Source organism: Colossoma macropomum, unplaced genomic scaffold (genome assembly GCF_904425465.1).
Source record: "Colossoma macropomum unplaced genomic scaffold, Colossoma_macropomum, whole genome shotgun sequence".
Taxonomy (NCBI): domain Eukaryota; kingdom Metazoa; phylum Chordata; class Actinopteri; order Characiformes; family Serrasalmidae; genus Colossoma; species Colossoma macropomum.
Genome location: NW_023494787.1, coordinates 32,247,101 through 32,263,390, shown reverse-complemented (window position 1 = coordinate 32,263,390; position 16,290 = coordinate 32,247,101). Strand labels below are relative to the sequence as shown.

At 38.2% G+C, this 16,290-nt stretch overlaps 1 protein-coding gene across 2 annotated transcripts; it reads right to left on the bottom strand.

The window, feature by feature from the left end:
* Positions 1-70: 70 nt before the first annotated feature.
* Positions 71-15,278, bottom strand: gsdmea (gasdermin Ea). 2 transcript variants are annotated; one of them, XM_036566987.1, is made up of 10 exons: positions 15,004-15,278; positions 11,778-11,831; positions 10,323-10,515; positions 7,215-7,389; positions 5,895-6,015; positions 5,641-5,778; positions 4,199-4,326; positions 3,682-4,075; positions 3,507-3,580; positions 71-2,331 (listed from the first exon to the last, which is right to left on the bottom strand). In XM_036566987.1, the coding sequence occupies exons 2-10, from the start codon at positions 11,821-11,823 to the stop codon at positions 2,101-2,103; spliced, it is 1,500 nt and encodes a 499-aa protein (XP_036422880.1). In that variant the 5' UTR covers positions 11,824-11,831; positions 15,004-15,278; the 3' UTR covers positions 71-2,100. The 2 variants fall into 2 exon arrangements, with proteins under 2 accessions (XP_036422880.1, XP_036422879.1); XM_036566986.1 differs by having other exon boundaries at positions 75-2,331; positions 11,616-11,831.
* Between the last annotated feature and the right edge of the window lie 1,012 nt (positions 15,279-16,290).

The following is a 16,290-nucleotide window of genomic DNA, read 5'->3' as shown; positions in this document are numbered from 1 at the left end:
TAGAGCTTTCATACAGTATAAAGTGATTTTGAACATTGAATTACTTGTAGGGCTAAAGCAATTACAACTAATATCTATGCCATACTTCATTGTGCGTGCTTATAAAACACAATGCAATCATAAATGGCAGCAAATGGATTTTTATTTTTTCTCTGTAAATGCTACACATGCATGAAATGAAGATACATAATACGAACTAACAAAGAACACAAAAATTAACAGGAATAAATGAACATGAATATCAATACAGTTCAAATAGGCTATATAAAAATGCGAACATTGACACATTTAGTACACTATAAATAAAAGCTACAGGCATAATGTTCTTGGTATATTAATAAAAACAAATGAATCATATGAATGAATTTCTATGTCATACTATGTAACTGTAAAAGGCAAATAATTCTGAGTTACAGTCTCAGGAGATATAAAAGCAGTGGTCAGCTTATAGCTACAATAAGGAGCATTACATATAGTCATATGCAAAAGGTTGCTTGGTTGCCCCAAAAGTTATGGCTCATGTCCAATTAGCAAATAGATAAATAGAAATTGTGCTCTAAAATCTGTACAAATTTCACTAAAAAATCCTAAACCTACCCAAAACCTAATTTGACAGGGCGTGCTTATACTTTTGCATATGACTGTATATGTTTTAGCAGAGGTTTGCTAGTTGCACTACACTGATTCCTGACTGTAGATTTTAAACAATATAAGTATTACACAAACAATAAAGGATAGAAAATATATAGATAGATTATATTTGACACAAGTAAGCAAAGATGAGCAAAGTAATTTTTTATGGTGCATCTACAATAACATGAATAAATACATTACAACAGAAGCATTGAATACAAAGGCACTAGTATAACCTTATTTCAAATATCTCAATCAAGCTTCATTGTACTTCATTCACTAGAAACAATAATAAACCTGGCATAAAACATTTTTTGCAACATTGTGTACAGCACATGTTTTACGTAAATATATTAAGGTTTACATTTAAGAAAGTTATGCAAGCAGTAACAAATCGTTTAAACTCATTCATATCATTTAAAACTCAGAAAACATAAATTAGAAATTAGGAAAGAATTGACCACTCTATTAATAGTCTTTGTATTTTTGTATTTTGAGAACCAAGTGTTTGCTTTGAGAACTAACTGTACTAAATTATAACATGACATGAGATATATTTTTAAAAAAATGTTTTAGCTTTTAGTAAAAGGTTAATAAATATATTGAAAAAGACACTGAAATGTCATGAGTCAGATTTTTTATTGAGAGACTAATACAATTTGTAAGTAACATTATTAGTAGCCACAGTACACAGTGGCTGTGTGATTGTAAATATAGGCCATTTTTCGTTGTAAATATAGGCCACAATCTGATCTGTCTCTTCATGCTCTCTAATATTTTCATCCTCACCCTCTGGGAGAGCATGTTCTACCTCCCCCAAATCAGTGTCTGCTCTGATAGCCGTTATCAAGACCAATTGTACCAGGCATGAGTTCTCGCGCCAGTGCTGTCTGCAGGTGCTTGCATTACTTGCTGCTTCTATTATTTAAGCAATACTGTGGTGATCAACATGTCTGGTCAAGGTAAGACTGCAGAAATTCTAAATCATGCTCAGAGAGAGAATTCTTACTGAAGAGAGAAACAGTGTCAATCACCAACTGCATTTCTCTGGGTCAAGTCTCTCTCTCTCACTCTCTCTCTCCTACACATTCTGTCTGTCTACACATTCATCTGGTAAAGTTCAGGTAGCATTCTTTATGCATGTCTGTTTCTTCAAAAGCTTTTATATAGCAGCAGCTTAACTATAAAGTGTGACTACATCACACAAATACTGTTAATAAATCCATCAGTTAGCCTTAAACACACAAAAACAAATACACATAAAATATATAAAGGCAAAAAAAATAAAGTAAATAAGTGTATTATATAAAACATTGCTATGTAGGAAAGAGATATGGTTTTCTTAAGCATATAAACCATTACTAAAGCTAATATCCCATACAGAAAAGTACAGGAGAGTAGCTTAAAATGTGTATAAAATATAAGCAGTGTGCTTTAATACATTTATAAAGTTCATTTTGAATGCATCTATGTCTGGGCCTCACTCAGGTATGCAAGGCCATGGATGACTATGCACAGCATTAGAGGGAGGTGTTCACAGCAGCTTTCTGTCTCTGCCCAGAGCTTTTTCTCTCTCTTCAGCATGACTTTGGATGAGCTGAAGAGCGTGTTCACCTTCAGGAACACATCTTCATTCTGCAGGGGAGATGGCAGACTGTTGATGGGGAGAGGCTGTGAATCTTCAGTCAGAAGATTCACCTGACAAAGCAGAGCAGAATGTGTCTCAGTTAAGGCCTTAAAGCTGGACCAAACTGCAATTACAAGGAACATTCACAGGAACATAGCAGTAGCCCCACTGCCTGCTTGCAAAGAACCCTGAGATCATGTAAAGGAATGGTCCAGCAATTTCTCTCAAAATAAATGTATGTTTTCTTTGTTTCCTTTTTTAGGTCAATTGTGTGCTTCTAAATTAAGATGCAGTGCAAAATTTACAAGACTATAGGAGTGACAATACTTTTACATCAGGCACTACCTCAACTACCTCAAGCAAATGGGTTTCTCATTATTTATTGATATTGTCTTGTGTAACCTATAACCTAACTTTACTTTGAATTATTTTGAATCTTTGTAGTTGTCACAAACTTCACGTTCTGGACCTGTGTGGTTATGCACATGGTTAGGCCATGCGCTTCTGCTTGTTTTTCTATTCTAGCTCCATCTTTGCTTCACCCACTCATTATCACATACCTGCATTTCTGGACTCATTACCTCCCACATATATACTCCATTGTTTGTCACTGCCCTGTCACTATGAGGTCTCTGTTATATTAAGTTGGTTTTCTTAGTTTGTGTTTTTTTAAGTCATTATTTTCTTCACTTTGTTTGAATGTGTATATGCCTACTTGTTTCCTGAGCTAGGATTTCTACTCTGAGGCTGACAAGCATAAAAAACATGAATTCAATGTGAACTATGAATATTTTAATATATTATCAGAAAACTTCTAGCACATAATTGCTTTTTTAACCTATTATTTTATTATTTCATCAATATTTATTACAGTTATACATGTTCCTGAGGGGGAGGAATGTGGAAAGTGGTGATGTAAAGAAACGCATCATTCCCAGCAATAATCAAGCAACTGAAGAGTGGTGAAATTAGATATTAGATAATGTGTTCAGATGAGATTTTGCCACAAGATAGCAACAACAGTAATAGTCATTTTATTATCACTGAACAAGTGGAATATTAGAGTGCACTATCTTGTTTTATGCCCCTGAATGCACAACTTGTGATGTTTCTTATTTTAGAACCACATTCTTTTCACAAGTCTGAGAAAATCTGGAAAAATATTGGACTATTCATTTAACATTAAGAAATTTCACTGCCTCTAAGTAAGTGTAAGTATTGCAAATCAAGTAGATACCAGACTTACTAAATCATTTAACCCATTGAGAACTTCTGAAAAGCAGAGGCTTTCTAGCAAGATGAGTCCATCGTTGGTCAGTCCTAAACACAGTAACATAATACATAACAAGAAAAATTTATCAACACTGACTACATCTAAAAAGATCCTTCTTATGTAATAACATATATAAATTCACCCTCACCCTCAGCAGCAGTGACGAGCATGTGCGTGGCAGTCAAGACTGACTGGCTGTGCTTGGTCAGCTTTATCGAAGCTCCATTTTGACTGGACTGAGCCAAGTGAGAACCATTCTGATCTGTCCTTTTAGAGGAGGAGCCATTCAAATAAGACGCCACTGATGATGTTCCATTGTAATTAGTTCCATTCTTATTAGCTGATGTATGGGCCCCATTAGGACATGACAATGCAGATGGGGATCCATTTTGGCTGATGGGTGTAGTGGACAGCTTCTCATCTGTACTGCTTCTCAGAGGCTGTAGCTGGTCCAGAAAAGTGTCAATAAGCTCGTTTGAGTCATCACCCTGAGCAAGGCAAGAAGCCTCGCCGGCTCGTAACATGAAGAGTAAGTCTTCCAGCTTGGAGAGAAGAGAGAAAAAAGGGGAAACAGAGTAAATTTTATCCGTATTTCAGACATGCATATACTTCCACATGAGCCTTCAGTAATGTTTTCCACTTTTTCTTGTCGTGTTATCGCTCACCTTGTCTTCCAAAGTTGATAGAAGTGCTCGGTTCTTTAGAATCTTTCGGAACATGAACAGAATGGACGAGCGAGACTGAGCTGGCAAATGAGCCAACACAAGCAGACTAGCCTTTACACCTGATAGCACTGTAGCAAAATGAAAACAACACACACACAGATATAAACATGTGTAATGCTTAGGGCCTATCAGGTTAACATGCAACTTAAAGTGGATTTTTCAAACAATTTGACTAATTGAATGACTAAAATGTAAACAAAGTCATTCAGAGTGGTTTGAAGCAAGAGTTTTTTTTCTAGAGAAACTTAGCAGATCAGAACTGTTTACAGTGGTGGTGACAGGAACCAGAGAACAGAAGAGGAGTTTAATGCCTCTAAAAGCTACCTCACAAAAAAGGAAACAGTTGCCTTGTGCCTGAGACACTGTTTAATGACAGCTTTGAGATATTGTGGCCTAAAAGGCTTTTTTAAAATACATATATTGTGAAGAGGTATATGCAGGGTGCTGTAATAGTAATACAAAATAGTATACAAAGATTTTTTTTTTCAGATTTAACACTTCATTACTTTTATTACATTATATGTAAAAGCTCAGTGTACATGTGCTATATTTGTAGACATCACAAACTTCTTAAGTCTGAAATCTTTTCTTATCTGTTTAGTCACCATGACTTAATTTAGGACTGAATTTAGTACAGTAGCTATTACAAAACAACAGTTCTTAAGTTCATAATCTTATTCTAACTCCAGATAAAAAACAGTATTGCAGAAACACCGTAACTAAGCTTAATTTCCTAAGTTCTGTCTTAACTTTAAGACAACCCCAGAGCTGTCTTAACTCTGTTTTAACCATCTCTTTCTATTGTTTTATGCAGCGCTAAAATATTATAGTGATGGTGGTGAATAATGAGGACACGCTGAATGCGTTCCTGTTTATTAGAAGGAATAACATTAGCACTGTTGGCTTACACGTTTGGAAAGGTGAAACTGAAACCTGGGGAGCAGCGACGCTCCAACAAACTGCATGATGTGCTGCAATAAAATTTTATTTTACTGTTCACAGCAATAACAGTAGCTGTCTGGCTAACAAACTTCATTATTTTGATTATGCGGTTACATTTTCAGATGTGCATGTATGGCCGGTTGCTAATAACAGGCATGACAGTTGATTGTCGACAGTTGATTAGGTTTTCTAACTTAAGACAAGATGCAGTGAGATAACATCAGATTCCTAAATAAAGAAGATTTGCTTCTGTAATACAAAATTTATACAAATACAAGCCTGTCAGATCTTAACTTAAGACAAAAAGACAGGATATGGTCTTTACATGAAAAGAGGCACTTGTTGGTTTAGGTTTGAACGACAGTCTGAAATTGCTACTGAAAAAAAGGAAGAAGGTAAGGCAATAGCTTGGCAATCCAACTTTTCAAACAGACACACACCTTCCCTCAGGACACTCAGTGAAGAGCCCTCTGGTATTTTTGGTAATGCCGGTAAACCGTCCACTTGTTCCTCACTGTGAAGTGAAGGCTTAGTAAAGTCATCATCCGATTCAAATCCATCAGGGTATGCAGAAAGTTCTGAACACATAAACAAACCACAGATTATGTACGAATTTTGTAGGCGTGCAGTTTCTTCCTGTGATAGTCCATATTAAAATAGTTTTCAACAGTAAGAACACAGACACACCACTAACCATAGTGGCCGTCACTTTTAATGTCCAGACTTGTGACATTGTAAGCCAAGACAGTCTGTGGAGGTATCTCAATGGCAACATTTGTATCATACTGCAGACTGCTGCTCTCTTTCAGACACACCTGAAAAAGCATAAATGCACAAGCACAGACAAATCATAACTTCAGAAAAACAGCAGCATCTCTAATTTAGAGAATTTTTTTACTACACCATGATTATTTCTCAATACCTTTTCAATGAAGACAAAAGTGAGTATAGTAAATCAAACACATATCAGACATACTAAATCATTTCACCCATGGGGTACCTGGGCACTCATGCTTAGGGCTGTTAAGGTGTCCCTAATGTAGACTTTTCTGACATGTACTCAGGTCACAGGTGCTTGTCTGCTCATCTAGGAGTACCCCTTGTCCTGCTCATTTTAGTACTTTCCTGCTTTACAGGTATGCTACCTGACTCAATTTCAACAAGGTAGGGAAAATATCTTTTTGCGAGCGGTTGGGCCGATTTTTTACATACATCAGGCACATGTTTATTTTCTAATGAGTATTTTTTTATTGAGTTGATTAGTGTTTAATTGAAAGAGTATGCCAATATAAATTTTACACATGGCCATGGTTTCTCTTGTGCACTCTCATCTCTCTCGCTGTCTCTGTTGTAAAGTTATTGTCTATAGCTGAGTTTAGAATAGCTCCAGAGTTTGAGTAGTGGGTGCCCATGAATGAAACAAGGGATGAAGCTCCATGGATGATGAGATGTGTAGGGCTGGTGGAAAAGCCATAACGGATCTTTCCCCTTGCTTGTTAAGCTTGCGCGAAGAACGTTACGCATTTCTGCGAGTAGCAGCAGTAGCAGGAGGAACTTTAGCACAGCATGGTTAAGAGTTAATCAGAAGAGGGTGAATGCTGTTGTCTGCCAAGTATGATCAGAAATTCCATGAAAAATATATTGATAATAAGTACTTTTAATACTAGTTTATCCCAGAATGACATTTGCTGGTGAATTCAAGCACTTAGTAGCAAAGCAAAATGCTGTGTACAACTGTATTAGTGCATGCAAATGGGGTTGGGTCAGGTTTCAGCTTTAGCTGTACCAGTCTGGCCTGATCAGGTCATGTCTTAAAGTCATGGGTACAGGTTGGGTTTGGCTTCAGTTTCATTCACATCCACTAGCCCAAGCACATTCACTTCAAGTCAAGAAGGCTTTGTTAGTTTGGTTAGAGCCGTGAAAACACAAAATGTGCAGGGTAGGAAGTGGAGTGGTAAACTGTGGTCTATGTTATCAATGAACTACTCCACTCAGACATCCCTCAAAGACATACCTCTGCAGGATGAAAGCCTAAGGCTTTTAGCATGGTGCTGCAGCCACCCTCTTCCACACCACTGTACTCAATGGTGCAATCACAGGTGGTGAAGATCCGTTCAATCAATACAGTGAAGGCCTGTTGAGTTTTGCCCCATGTCTGCTCAATGAGTTTGTGCTCACAGTCCACCTTCCTATAGGCCAGGAACCACACAACCATTACAAAGAGCACTTATGTGAAGGTACTACTGCAAGTTCAAAATCCTTTTTAAATGAAGCTATCCTTATTTAATTTTGTAGCATCTTCAGTGACTGCAGACAAATTTATTAAAGAATGGAATACAAAAAATCACTTAGTTTGTGCACAAGTGTAACACAACAAGTAAAAGGTTAGGAAATTTGTCAGTATTCAATGAATCAGGGTTCTACGCGTCTGTGTAAACCACTTAAACACAGGCTATAATATTTGCATGGACATATTATCAGTTAAGCAGAAGCTGTAAAACTAAAGTGTCCAACACAGTTTGGTGACTTCCCTGCTCAAACACTGCTGGGTTGAATGAGGTATGTTTAAGCAGGGAAATCACAAACTGCTGAAGTTAAAAAAGACACGGCAATAAGTCCAAAATACATTGCAGTCTGTAAGTAATTGACGGTAACAAATTTTGTTTGTACTCTAGCACACTGGATTTAAAAATGACTAACTTAGTTGTAACTAACTTAGCAAGTGTATGCTTTAATTTGAAGGTAGGTACGTCCATGTTGAATGAACCATGTACAAATTAGAACCCATTTGATAGAAGCACTAAGAAGCTAAGCCTTGTACCTACCAGTGTCTCCCAGATGTTGCCTTTGCTATCATGCTTCACCTTACCAGTACATACTTGTTTTTGAAAACACCATCTACCTCTGTGGTTGGCCATTCTAACTGTTCTGACTTTGACTCTTGGAAAACACCAAGCATTACACCAGAGTTGGTTCTAGATTTGACATTTACATCAGGAATCACTTGCTCAACATAAGGACAAAATAATTGTGAGCAACAACAAAGATGTGCATCAAATATGAAGAAAAGGCCCTTTTCAACTTTTCAAATCAAGAACAAGATGCCAGGACATTTATTAAATGTATCTGAGGATTCCAGTGTAATCTCAGATGGTTTACCACAATATGTAAACCACTGATATCCCTCAGAAAGCCCAGATTACAGCTGGTAAGAACTACATAAAAGGTCTTTAGAATTGGAACCTTGTATTAGACAATTAGACAAAGATTGTCTAATACAAGATTCCCAATGACATGGGAAATGTGGAGAAAAAACAAGAAACTGCTCATGATCTAAAGAAAACTACATCTTCTGTGAAACCCGGTGGCATAGCCATGTGTGGTTGCCAGTGGAACTGACTCAGTTATCTTTTTTGATAACACAACAGAATGAATTCTCAAGTGTACAAAAGCATCTTAACTGCTCAGATCCAACCAAAACTCATGGGGTGGCTTTTCAACTTGCAGCTAGTCAATGATGCAACTACATTTTCAAAGAAATTGTGGAATTTTTAGGGACTTGTAAAAGTAGAACTAAAAGTAGAAGTAAAAAGTAAAAAAGTAGAAGTAAAACTTTCTTGACTGATAGGGGTGCGGGAAAAAATCGATTCTTAGATGCATCACGATGCAGACGTGAACGATTCTGAATCGATTCACAAATGTCAAAAATCGATTTTCTAAATATTTAATTTATAACATAATGTTGACGGAACGCAAAAGGCGGAACTTGGAAGTGGGTAAGTGCAGCGCCCGGACACTCCGTGACGCACACATAACAAACACAAGTGGATAAGTGAGAAATCCGACCCGCTCCCTCTACATTAAAAGCCAGGTTAGATCAGGAGTCACAACACAAATATTTAGAAGAGCCATTTTGTCCTTTCAACAAAAATCAAACCACCTTGGGAGCCACAACATTTAATGTCCAGTATGTGATAATCTCCTAGTTTAGGCTAAAAAATATAAACGAAAACGCGGACTTACTCTACTCTGCTTTAAGCTTTAGCCATAGCCGCTTTTCTTCCAACTCCGCCAGAAAACTTTTCCTCAAAAGTTGAATAGTTTCTTGTAAAATGTCTCTCAGCGTTCCGCTGTTTTACAAGGCTGAAGTCGCTTCTCACTCGCCAGCTTCTTGCTGAACTTTCCCTTTCCACCTTAAATTCTGACTGAGGCACTGAAGGTAAATGCGGCACCATTTAAGGTGGAACGGGAAAATTAGAAAGAGAAGCGACTTCATCTTCACAACATTTTAGTGTTTGACAGTCTCTCGTTGCAGATTTAACGTACCAGGAAACCAACTACACTGCTTATAAATGTGAATAAGTCCATTCAGCTCCAAATGTTCGTCTTTCTCTTTTCCTTTTTCATTCGCTACTAGCTCGGCGAAACCTCGTTGCTATGTGACTTGCAGTCTGCACACGAGTTCTCAGTCGTTGCGAAACAGGGCTTTCGTGCACGCCCTCCCTATCACGAGACCAAACCCAAAGTTATAAAATCACTAAAGAAAACGGGAGGACGGCTATAATGTGCTGCGTGGACATCTATTACCACTGGATTTTGTTTCACCGTAACAGCGCATTTTATCACAGATGAGTGGCAGCAGCGTCTCCAAACAAGAGCAGTGAATGAGAGCCTTCTAGTTCACTTGCCACATCACTTCCATTTGATTAATTAATAAAATATATTGGACGTAAATGCATTATGGATCATTACAAATACTTTGCTTTAAAACTACCAAGGCCTCAGACAGTAAGAAAATAGAAATCATGTATAGAAAAAAAAAGATGCATCGAGATGCATTGATAATCGTTTTATAATCGCATCGCAGCCCTGTGAATTGTTATCGAATCGAATCGTGAGGTGCCTAAAGATTCCCAACCCTATTGACTGGTCAAGCCAACCACCTGACTCACCTACACTGACTAATCATTTCACTTACTAAGATCCGCTGAAACAAGCAGGAACTAAAAGTGGTTGTACTACAGGGCTGGTAGTCATCAACTCCAAATTACTGCAACCAAGTGTATTTCACTGGGAAGACATAATATGCACATCACGCTGCATGCATTGTTTTTTTCCTGACCTGCTTTTGGAGTCCTGTAGGAGCCTTTGCATGTTCACTTTTTCTTTGTGAAGCGTCCCAAGAGATGATGACAGCTTGGATGCACAGTGCCCCTGTGCTTTTACATTAAATCCCACTATCCCAGTGTCCATCGATCCACCAACAACACTTTCATGCTTCGCTTTGTACTTTAGGAACTCGGCTCCCTCCAGCTCTGTTAGATATATACATGCAAGCAAATTAAGAGATAAAACACAAGCAATCATGTTACTGAAAATTCTACTTTGAGAACAACTGATAAGTAGAGTGCCGGTGGAATGTGTTTTCTACTGGCTCAAATACAGACAATGCATAAATAAACATAAATACACACCTTAAAATTAATGAACAAGCAGTTATTATCCAACAGTGACCTGTTCTGTCTGATGACTAAGAATATCTGACAGGTTGAGTGCTTATTGATGAAGAAGACAAAGTAAGACAAGTAACCAGCAGGATCTGAGGTTTAACAGTATAGATGCATGTGGACTCACTATTTGACAAGCAAAAGGTCACTGCTGCCCTTTTTATTTGTGTTGTAACTGCATATTAATGATTTTAAGACATTTATGACCTAATACAAAACTATTAATACACTAATTTCCAACCAGTTATAAAACCTTTAAAAGGGTAGTCCTTTTGTAAAGTGGTACCAATATCAAAATGACTGAAAGGCATGATGTTCTTTACACATTCTTGAAGCAAGTGAGAGGCCTAACAAGAGGTGCATGGCTACATATTAGCAAATATATACTTGGAACTTGGTGATTCATAACCTGGTTAAACTATTCATGTGAGCCATTTGAAATTGTCTTTGGTGTTACAAATTCGAGCAGTGCTAACATTACATGGGACAAATGGACAGTAAAGGAAACGCATTGAAATTAAGATGAAGAGTAAATTTACTGTGTAAAAATGTTTTGTAACTTTCTTATTGTAAAAGGTTTGTGTTGTCCGTTATTAGCATTACTTTTTGACTGTTTGTTCAGTCTTTGTTTTTTCTCTCAGCACTGTCTCTTTACTTTGTTACTCCAAAACTTTGCCAACAAGCCAGTAGCAGTCTACTGTCAAGATCTTCTACAAATCCAAATTTTTGTTTACTTTTAGGTGTTAGAATAGTATCAGAAAACTTGAAAATGATGGTATTCCTAGAGAATTTCAAGTATTTCAACCCCCCAGAGCTTTTACAGAACATGCTACATTCTACCTGAAAAAAAACTTTGGCACTTTGGTGCCAAAGCCTAGTATCCTATAGCAGAGTATGTGTGTAGGTACCTGGTTCAATGCGTTCCCCTTGTAGCAGGTCATTAAGGGTGAAGGCTGTGGGTCTGTATTTGGTTCTCTGCCAGAACCACACTGCCGGTCGCTTTATAACAATACCCAGCGGCTTCAACTTTTCCGAATCATTCACTCGGGAAACAGCGATCAGACCTTTACCTTCATCAGTCTGGTGAAGCAGCCGGTGTGTGGCCTTTCCAAACATCTTCCACCCTAACAGACAGAGTTTTTTGTGAGGACTGCACTTGTTCTGGTGTGTTTTCACATCTTCCCTACAAGCATGTACAACATTTCCAAAAAAGTAGAGACCCTGCGCAAAATGTAAATAAAAACAAAATGCAATGATGTGCAAATCATTTAAACCCTATATTTCATTGAAAATTATTCAAAGACAACATATCAAATGTTGAAACTGAGAAATTTGATAGTTTTTTAAAAATATATGCCCAAATTTAAAAAAATTTGATTCCAGCAACAAGTTCCAAAAAATTTGGGACAGGGGCAACAAAAGGCTGGTAAAGTTGTGTAATGCTAAAAAAAAATAAAAAGACTTTAAAAAAGTGTATAAAAAGAGCATCCCAGGGAGTCTTTCAGAAGTAAAGATGAGGAGGGGTTCACCACTCTGTGAAAGACTGCATGGGCAAATAGTGCAACAATTCAAGAATAATGTTTCTCAACATAAAATAACAAACTTTGGCTTTTCATCACCTATGGTACATAATAACGCTAAACGATTCAGAGAATCTGGAGAAATCTCTGTATGTAAGGGACAAGACCAAAATTTAGTAGTATTTGCTGGTCATGATCTTTAAGCCCTCAGACGACCAGACATGATTCTGTAGTGGAAATCACTGCATGGGCTTAGAAACACTTCTGAAAACCAATGTCTGTGAAAACTTCGTTGCTGCATCCACAAATGCAAGTTAAAACTCTAAAATGCAAAGAAGAAACCACATATAAACAGGAACCAGAAACACCGCCACTTTCTCTGGGCCAGAGCTCATTTAAAATGGACTGAGGGGAAGTGGAAAGGTGTCATGTGGTCTGACGATTCAACATTTGAAATTCTTTTTGGAAATCGTGGACACTGTGTCCTCCAGGCTAAAAACCACTCAGCTTGTTATCAGTGCACAGTTCAAAAGCCAGTATTCATGATGGTACAGAGGTGCATTAGTGTACATGGCATTCGTGACGCGCACATCTGTGAAGGCACCATTAATGCTGAGCAATATATACAAGTTTTGGCAACATATGCTGCCATCCAGATGACGTCTTATTCAGGGAGGGCCTTGCTTATTTCAGCAAGATAATGTCAAACCACATTCTGCATGTATTACAACAGCAATGCTCCGTACTAAAAGAGTCCAGGTGTTAAACTGGCCTATCTGCAGTCCAGATCTGTCACCCACTGAAAACATTTGGCTCATTATGAAATGAAAAATATGACAAAGGAGACCCTGAACTGTTGAGCAGCTGAAATCCTACATCAAACAAGAATGGGAAAAACATTTCACTTTCAAAACTACAGCAGTTGGTCTCCTCAGTTCCCAAACGCTTACAGAGTGTTGTTAAGAGAAGAGGTGATGAAACACAGTGGTAAACATGCCCCTGTCCCAATGTCATGTTTTTGGAATGTGTTGTTGGCATCAAATTCAAAATGGGCATACATTTTTCCTAGTATTTGCGAATCATTGCATTTTGTTTTTATTTACATTTTGCACAACATCTCAACTTTTTTGGAAATGGGGTTGTAGAAAACCCCATTATAGTTACACCTTTTGATATACCATTTGAATGAAGTAACAAAATAATATTGTTTGTGTTCTTTCATTCATCAAGAAAACCAAAATCCTGAAACAGTTATGACATAAGCGTGTTCTGCCGGTAAAGTCCCTTATCTGAGAAACTCTGTGACATTTCCCTTTTCCCGCACACTATGGAAAAAAACTCTCCCAACTGCACCCAAAAACATGTTCATGTGTGTGCGCAAACACAAATGCACACATCCAGGGTTAAGCCTGCTAATTTGACTACAGTCATAAACAAACCATTATGAGTTACAGTTTCTCTGAAAGAGGTGAGGTGAGAACAAACATGGAGGGAGAGAAAGCAGATGGGTTACTGCAGATATGGTATGAAACATTTGCCCTACAAATCAGTCTAACAGTGATCAAACAATGAGGGACAAATCTAGATGAGTCATTAAGAAACTGAGTGCTGGTAAAATACCGAAAAAGTAGGCTAGCATCAGCTATCTAATCCTTTATATGTGGTTGAGTTTTAAGAAAGCTCTGGAACTCCCCTTGTCCTCCAAAGTTCAGGGCACTTACAGCATTATTCTGGTAAGCTGTCTACTGATTTAAGACACATGTTCAGGTTTTGAACAGAGGTTGCGACTTCTCAACGTCTGTTTGAAGGCTGACTACTATAATTAACTATCTGTTTATTGTGTTCTTGAGGTGCACTTGAATGATGATCGCTGGCAGGTACATCTGAATGACGCATGGAGCCGCAGATCCTACAGCATGTCTCACTGTGAAAAACAGCAACCTAATGTTGGTCCTGGAAAGAAAGCTTGCATAAAATCCTACATAACATTTCGAAGCTGAACACAAATATACTTTTAACAACATTTAACAGTTTTCTAATAGAACTCCAGTCATGTCAGAGGCTGTCTGAGGTAGTGAAAAATTGTGGTAATTTAATTCTTTATTTTATCCTATCTAACTTACAGCCTAACAGTCATATAAAAGTGATGGACAGCCCTGAAGATATTAAAGATGTTAGCTCTCTTTATTAAAGCCCTTATCAACAGAAGATAGCAAGCAAGATCTTTCAAATTTTCACACACTGTGAAAATCTCTTGTTCTCATAACTTTACCTCTTTGGTCAAGTTAACTTTGACTCCCAGTGTGTCCAAATAACCTGTTTTTGCTATGCGGTTTTCAGGTCAAAAAGCCTCCTCACTCAGGTCCTTATAGAACTGCAGTTGCACTTCTTAATACACCTAATTATCAGAAATGGAACTTAAGTTATTTAGGCTATATTCTTCTCCTTTCGTGGTATTTTGGCCTGAAATGAAATGATGAAGCTCGAAAGTGAGAGGAGTGAGTGACGGCAAAAGCAGTCCAAACGCAGCGCCCAGCAACACGGAATTAAATATAACACAAACCAAGTGAAGAGAAGAGGCTGAAAATTAGACTCCTCTCCTCAAATATAAGTTTTTCTAAACTATATGTATTATAACTATCTGTCATCTGACTTGAAAAGTCGCTTGAAGATACAGAGAAAAGTACAAATCCACCAAGTATAAGAAATTTGAGGGAATTCAAACAGTTAACTCTCCTTCTCTGGCAACAGTTATATGATTATTTAGCCGAGTTACCTCGATGTGCTGCTCAGATGCTGACACGGTGCAGAAAATGGTGAGCAGAAACCGCTGCGCTCTTCAGTAGGTCGATAATAGAGAACCGAAAGCTCACAGGCCGGTGCCGCTGAGCACCAACAAACACAGCAAAACCGCTAACGCTACTTTCTCCGGCAGGGAAAGCGGGATGTTCGGCTGTTGCTCAAATGACGAAATAACTGCGTGTGACCGAATAAAAACGTGCAGCCCGTCCGCACTCGGAGCATCACACCGAGGGGCATCAGAGCTGTATGTCAGAGAAAAGGCGGGGAAAAGACCGCCTCTCTCTGCAGCCATTGGTCGGTTGAGGTGTCCGTCAACGCAGAGGCGGGAAGTACGGCCTCTTGCGCACTTGTTTTTTTTCCCCTATTTTTTTACATTTTTTTCCTTAATCAGAGTCATATGAAGGGAGTCATGTGCGGACTTGTTCTGAGACTTGAACTGGTTTGTGGGAATGGAAAGCAAAAAACAGACATTACTTGTGCCCTAACAAATTTTCCGCTGCTCTGTAAAGCTGAGTATGTTTACCAGTAGACAGTAAACATATGAAAGAAAAACATGTAAAACAAGCATAATCGACTCTGTTGTCCTCCACCATGAAGGACCTAGCCCACCATGTAAAAGCAACTAACTACCATATAAAGTTAGACAATTCAAGTATGTGGGAGGGTTTTTTTTTTTGGTTACAGGGAGATGTGCCTATAGTATTGTCATCGAAAGAGTGAAATACTTATAGCACCTCTGAGAGCACTCCCTTGCTCTGAGAGAAGCTGACTGAAGAGAGGAAGCTGTGGTTTTGTTATTTCTGCTGCCAACCAAGCACAGCTAGAAAGAACTGGTAGCCATGAGCACAAAACATGAACTATGCGGTATTTATGACATGGATTCCAGGATTATAACATCATGCCACTGAGCAGCCTCACACTTCCACTGGCTGGTGGAAGAGGTATCTGGTTCAGCGGCTCTTGAGACAGCGAACATTATGTGGAAATAATTTATGTGGAATTAATTTGACAACTCAAAAACGGAAAAAGTGTTGCTTACATACGTAACGGTACTTGGTCAGCATGCGGTAGATCAGAAAGGAGGAGAGGACAGAATAGTGGAGGTCTGTGTTTGTGTTTAAGTAAAATAAGAGGCATTCCTATTTATTCTATCTGTTCATGAAGTGGTTAGTATGGCACCGCAGTAAGACCACTCAGAGCCCTGTTACTCAGAGGTTGAGACACTTTTTCCTGTTACACCGCTAAACAGGTCACAGGAAGG

Bases quoted from the DNA above. Each gene is read 5' to 3' on its own strand.
- gsdmea (XM_036566986.1), bottom strand. From the start codon at position 11,823: ATGTTTGGAAAGGCCACACACCGGCTGCTTCACCAGACTGATGAAGGT. The intron at 6,016-7,214 runs GTATGTCTTTGA...ATGCTTTTTCAG, and splicing joins TAGGCTTTCATCCTGCAGAG to GTGTGTCTGAAAGAGAGCAG. The intron at 4,327-5,640 runs GTGTGTGTCTGT...ATTTTGCTACAG, and splicing joins ACTGAGTGTCCTGAGGGAAG to TGCTATCAGGTGTAAAGGCT.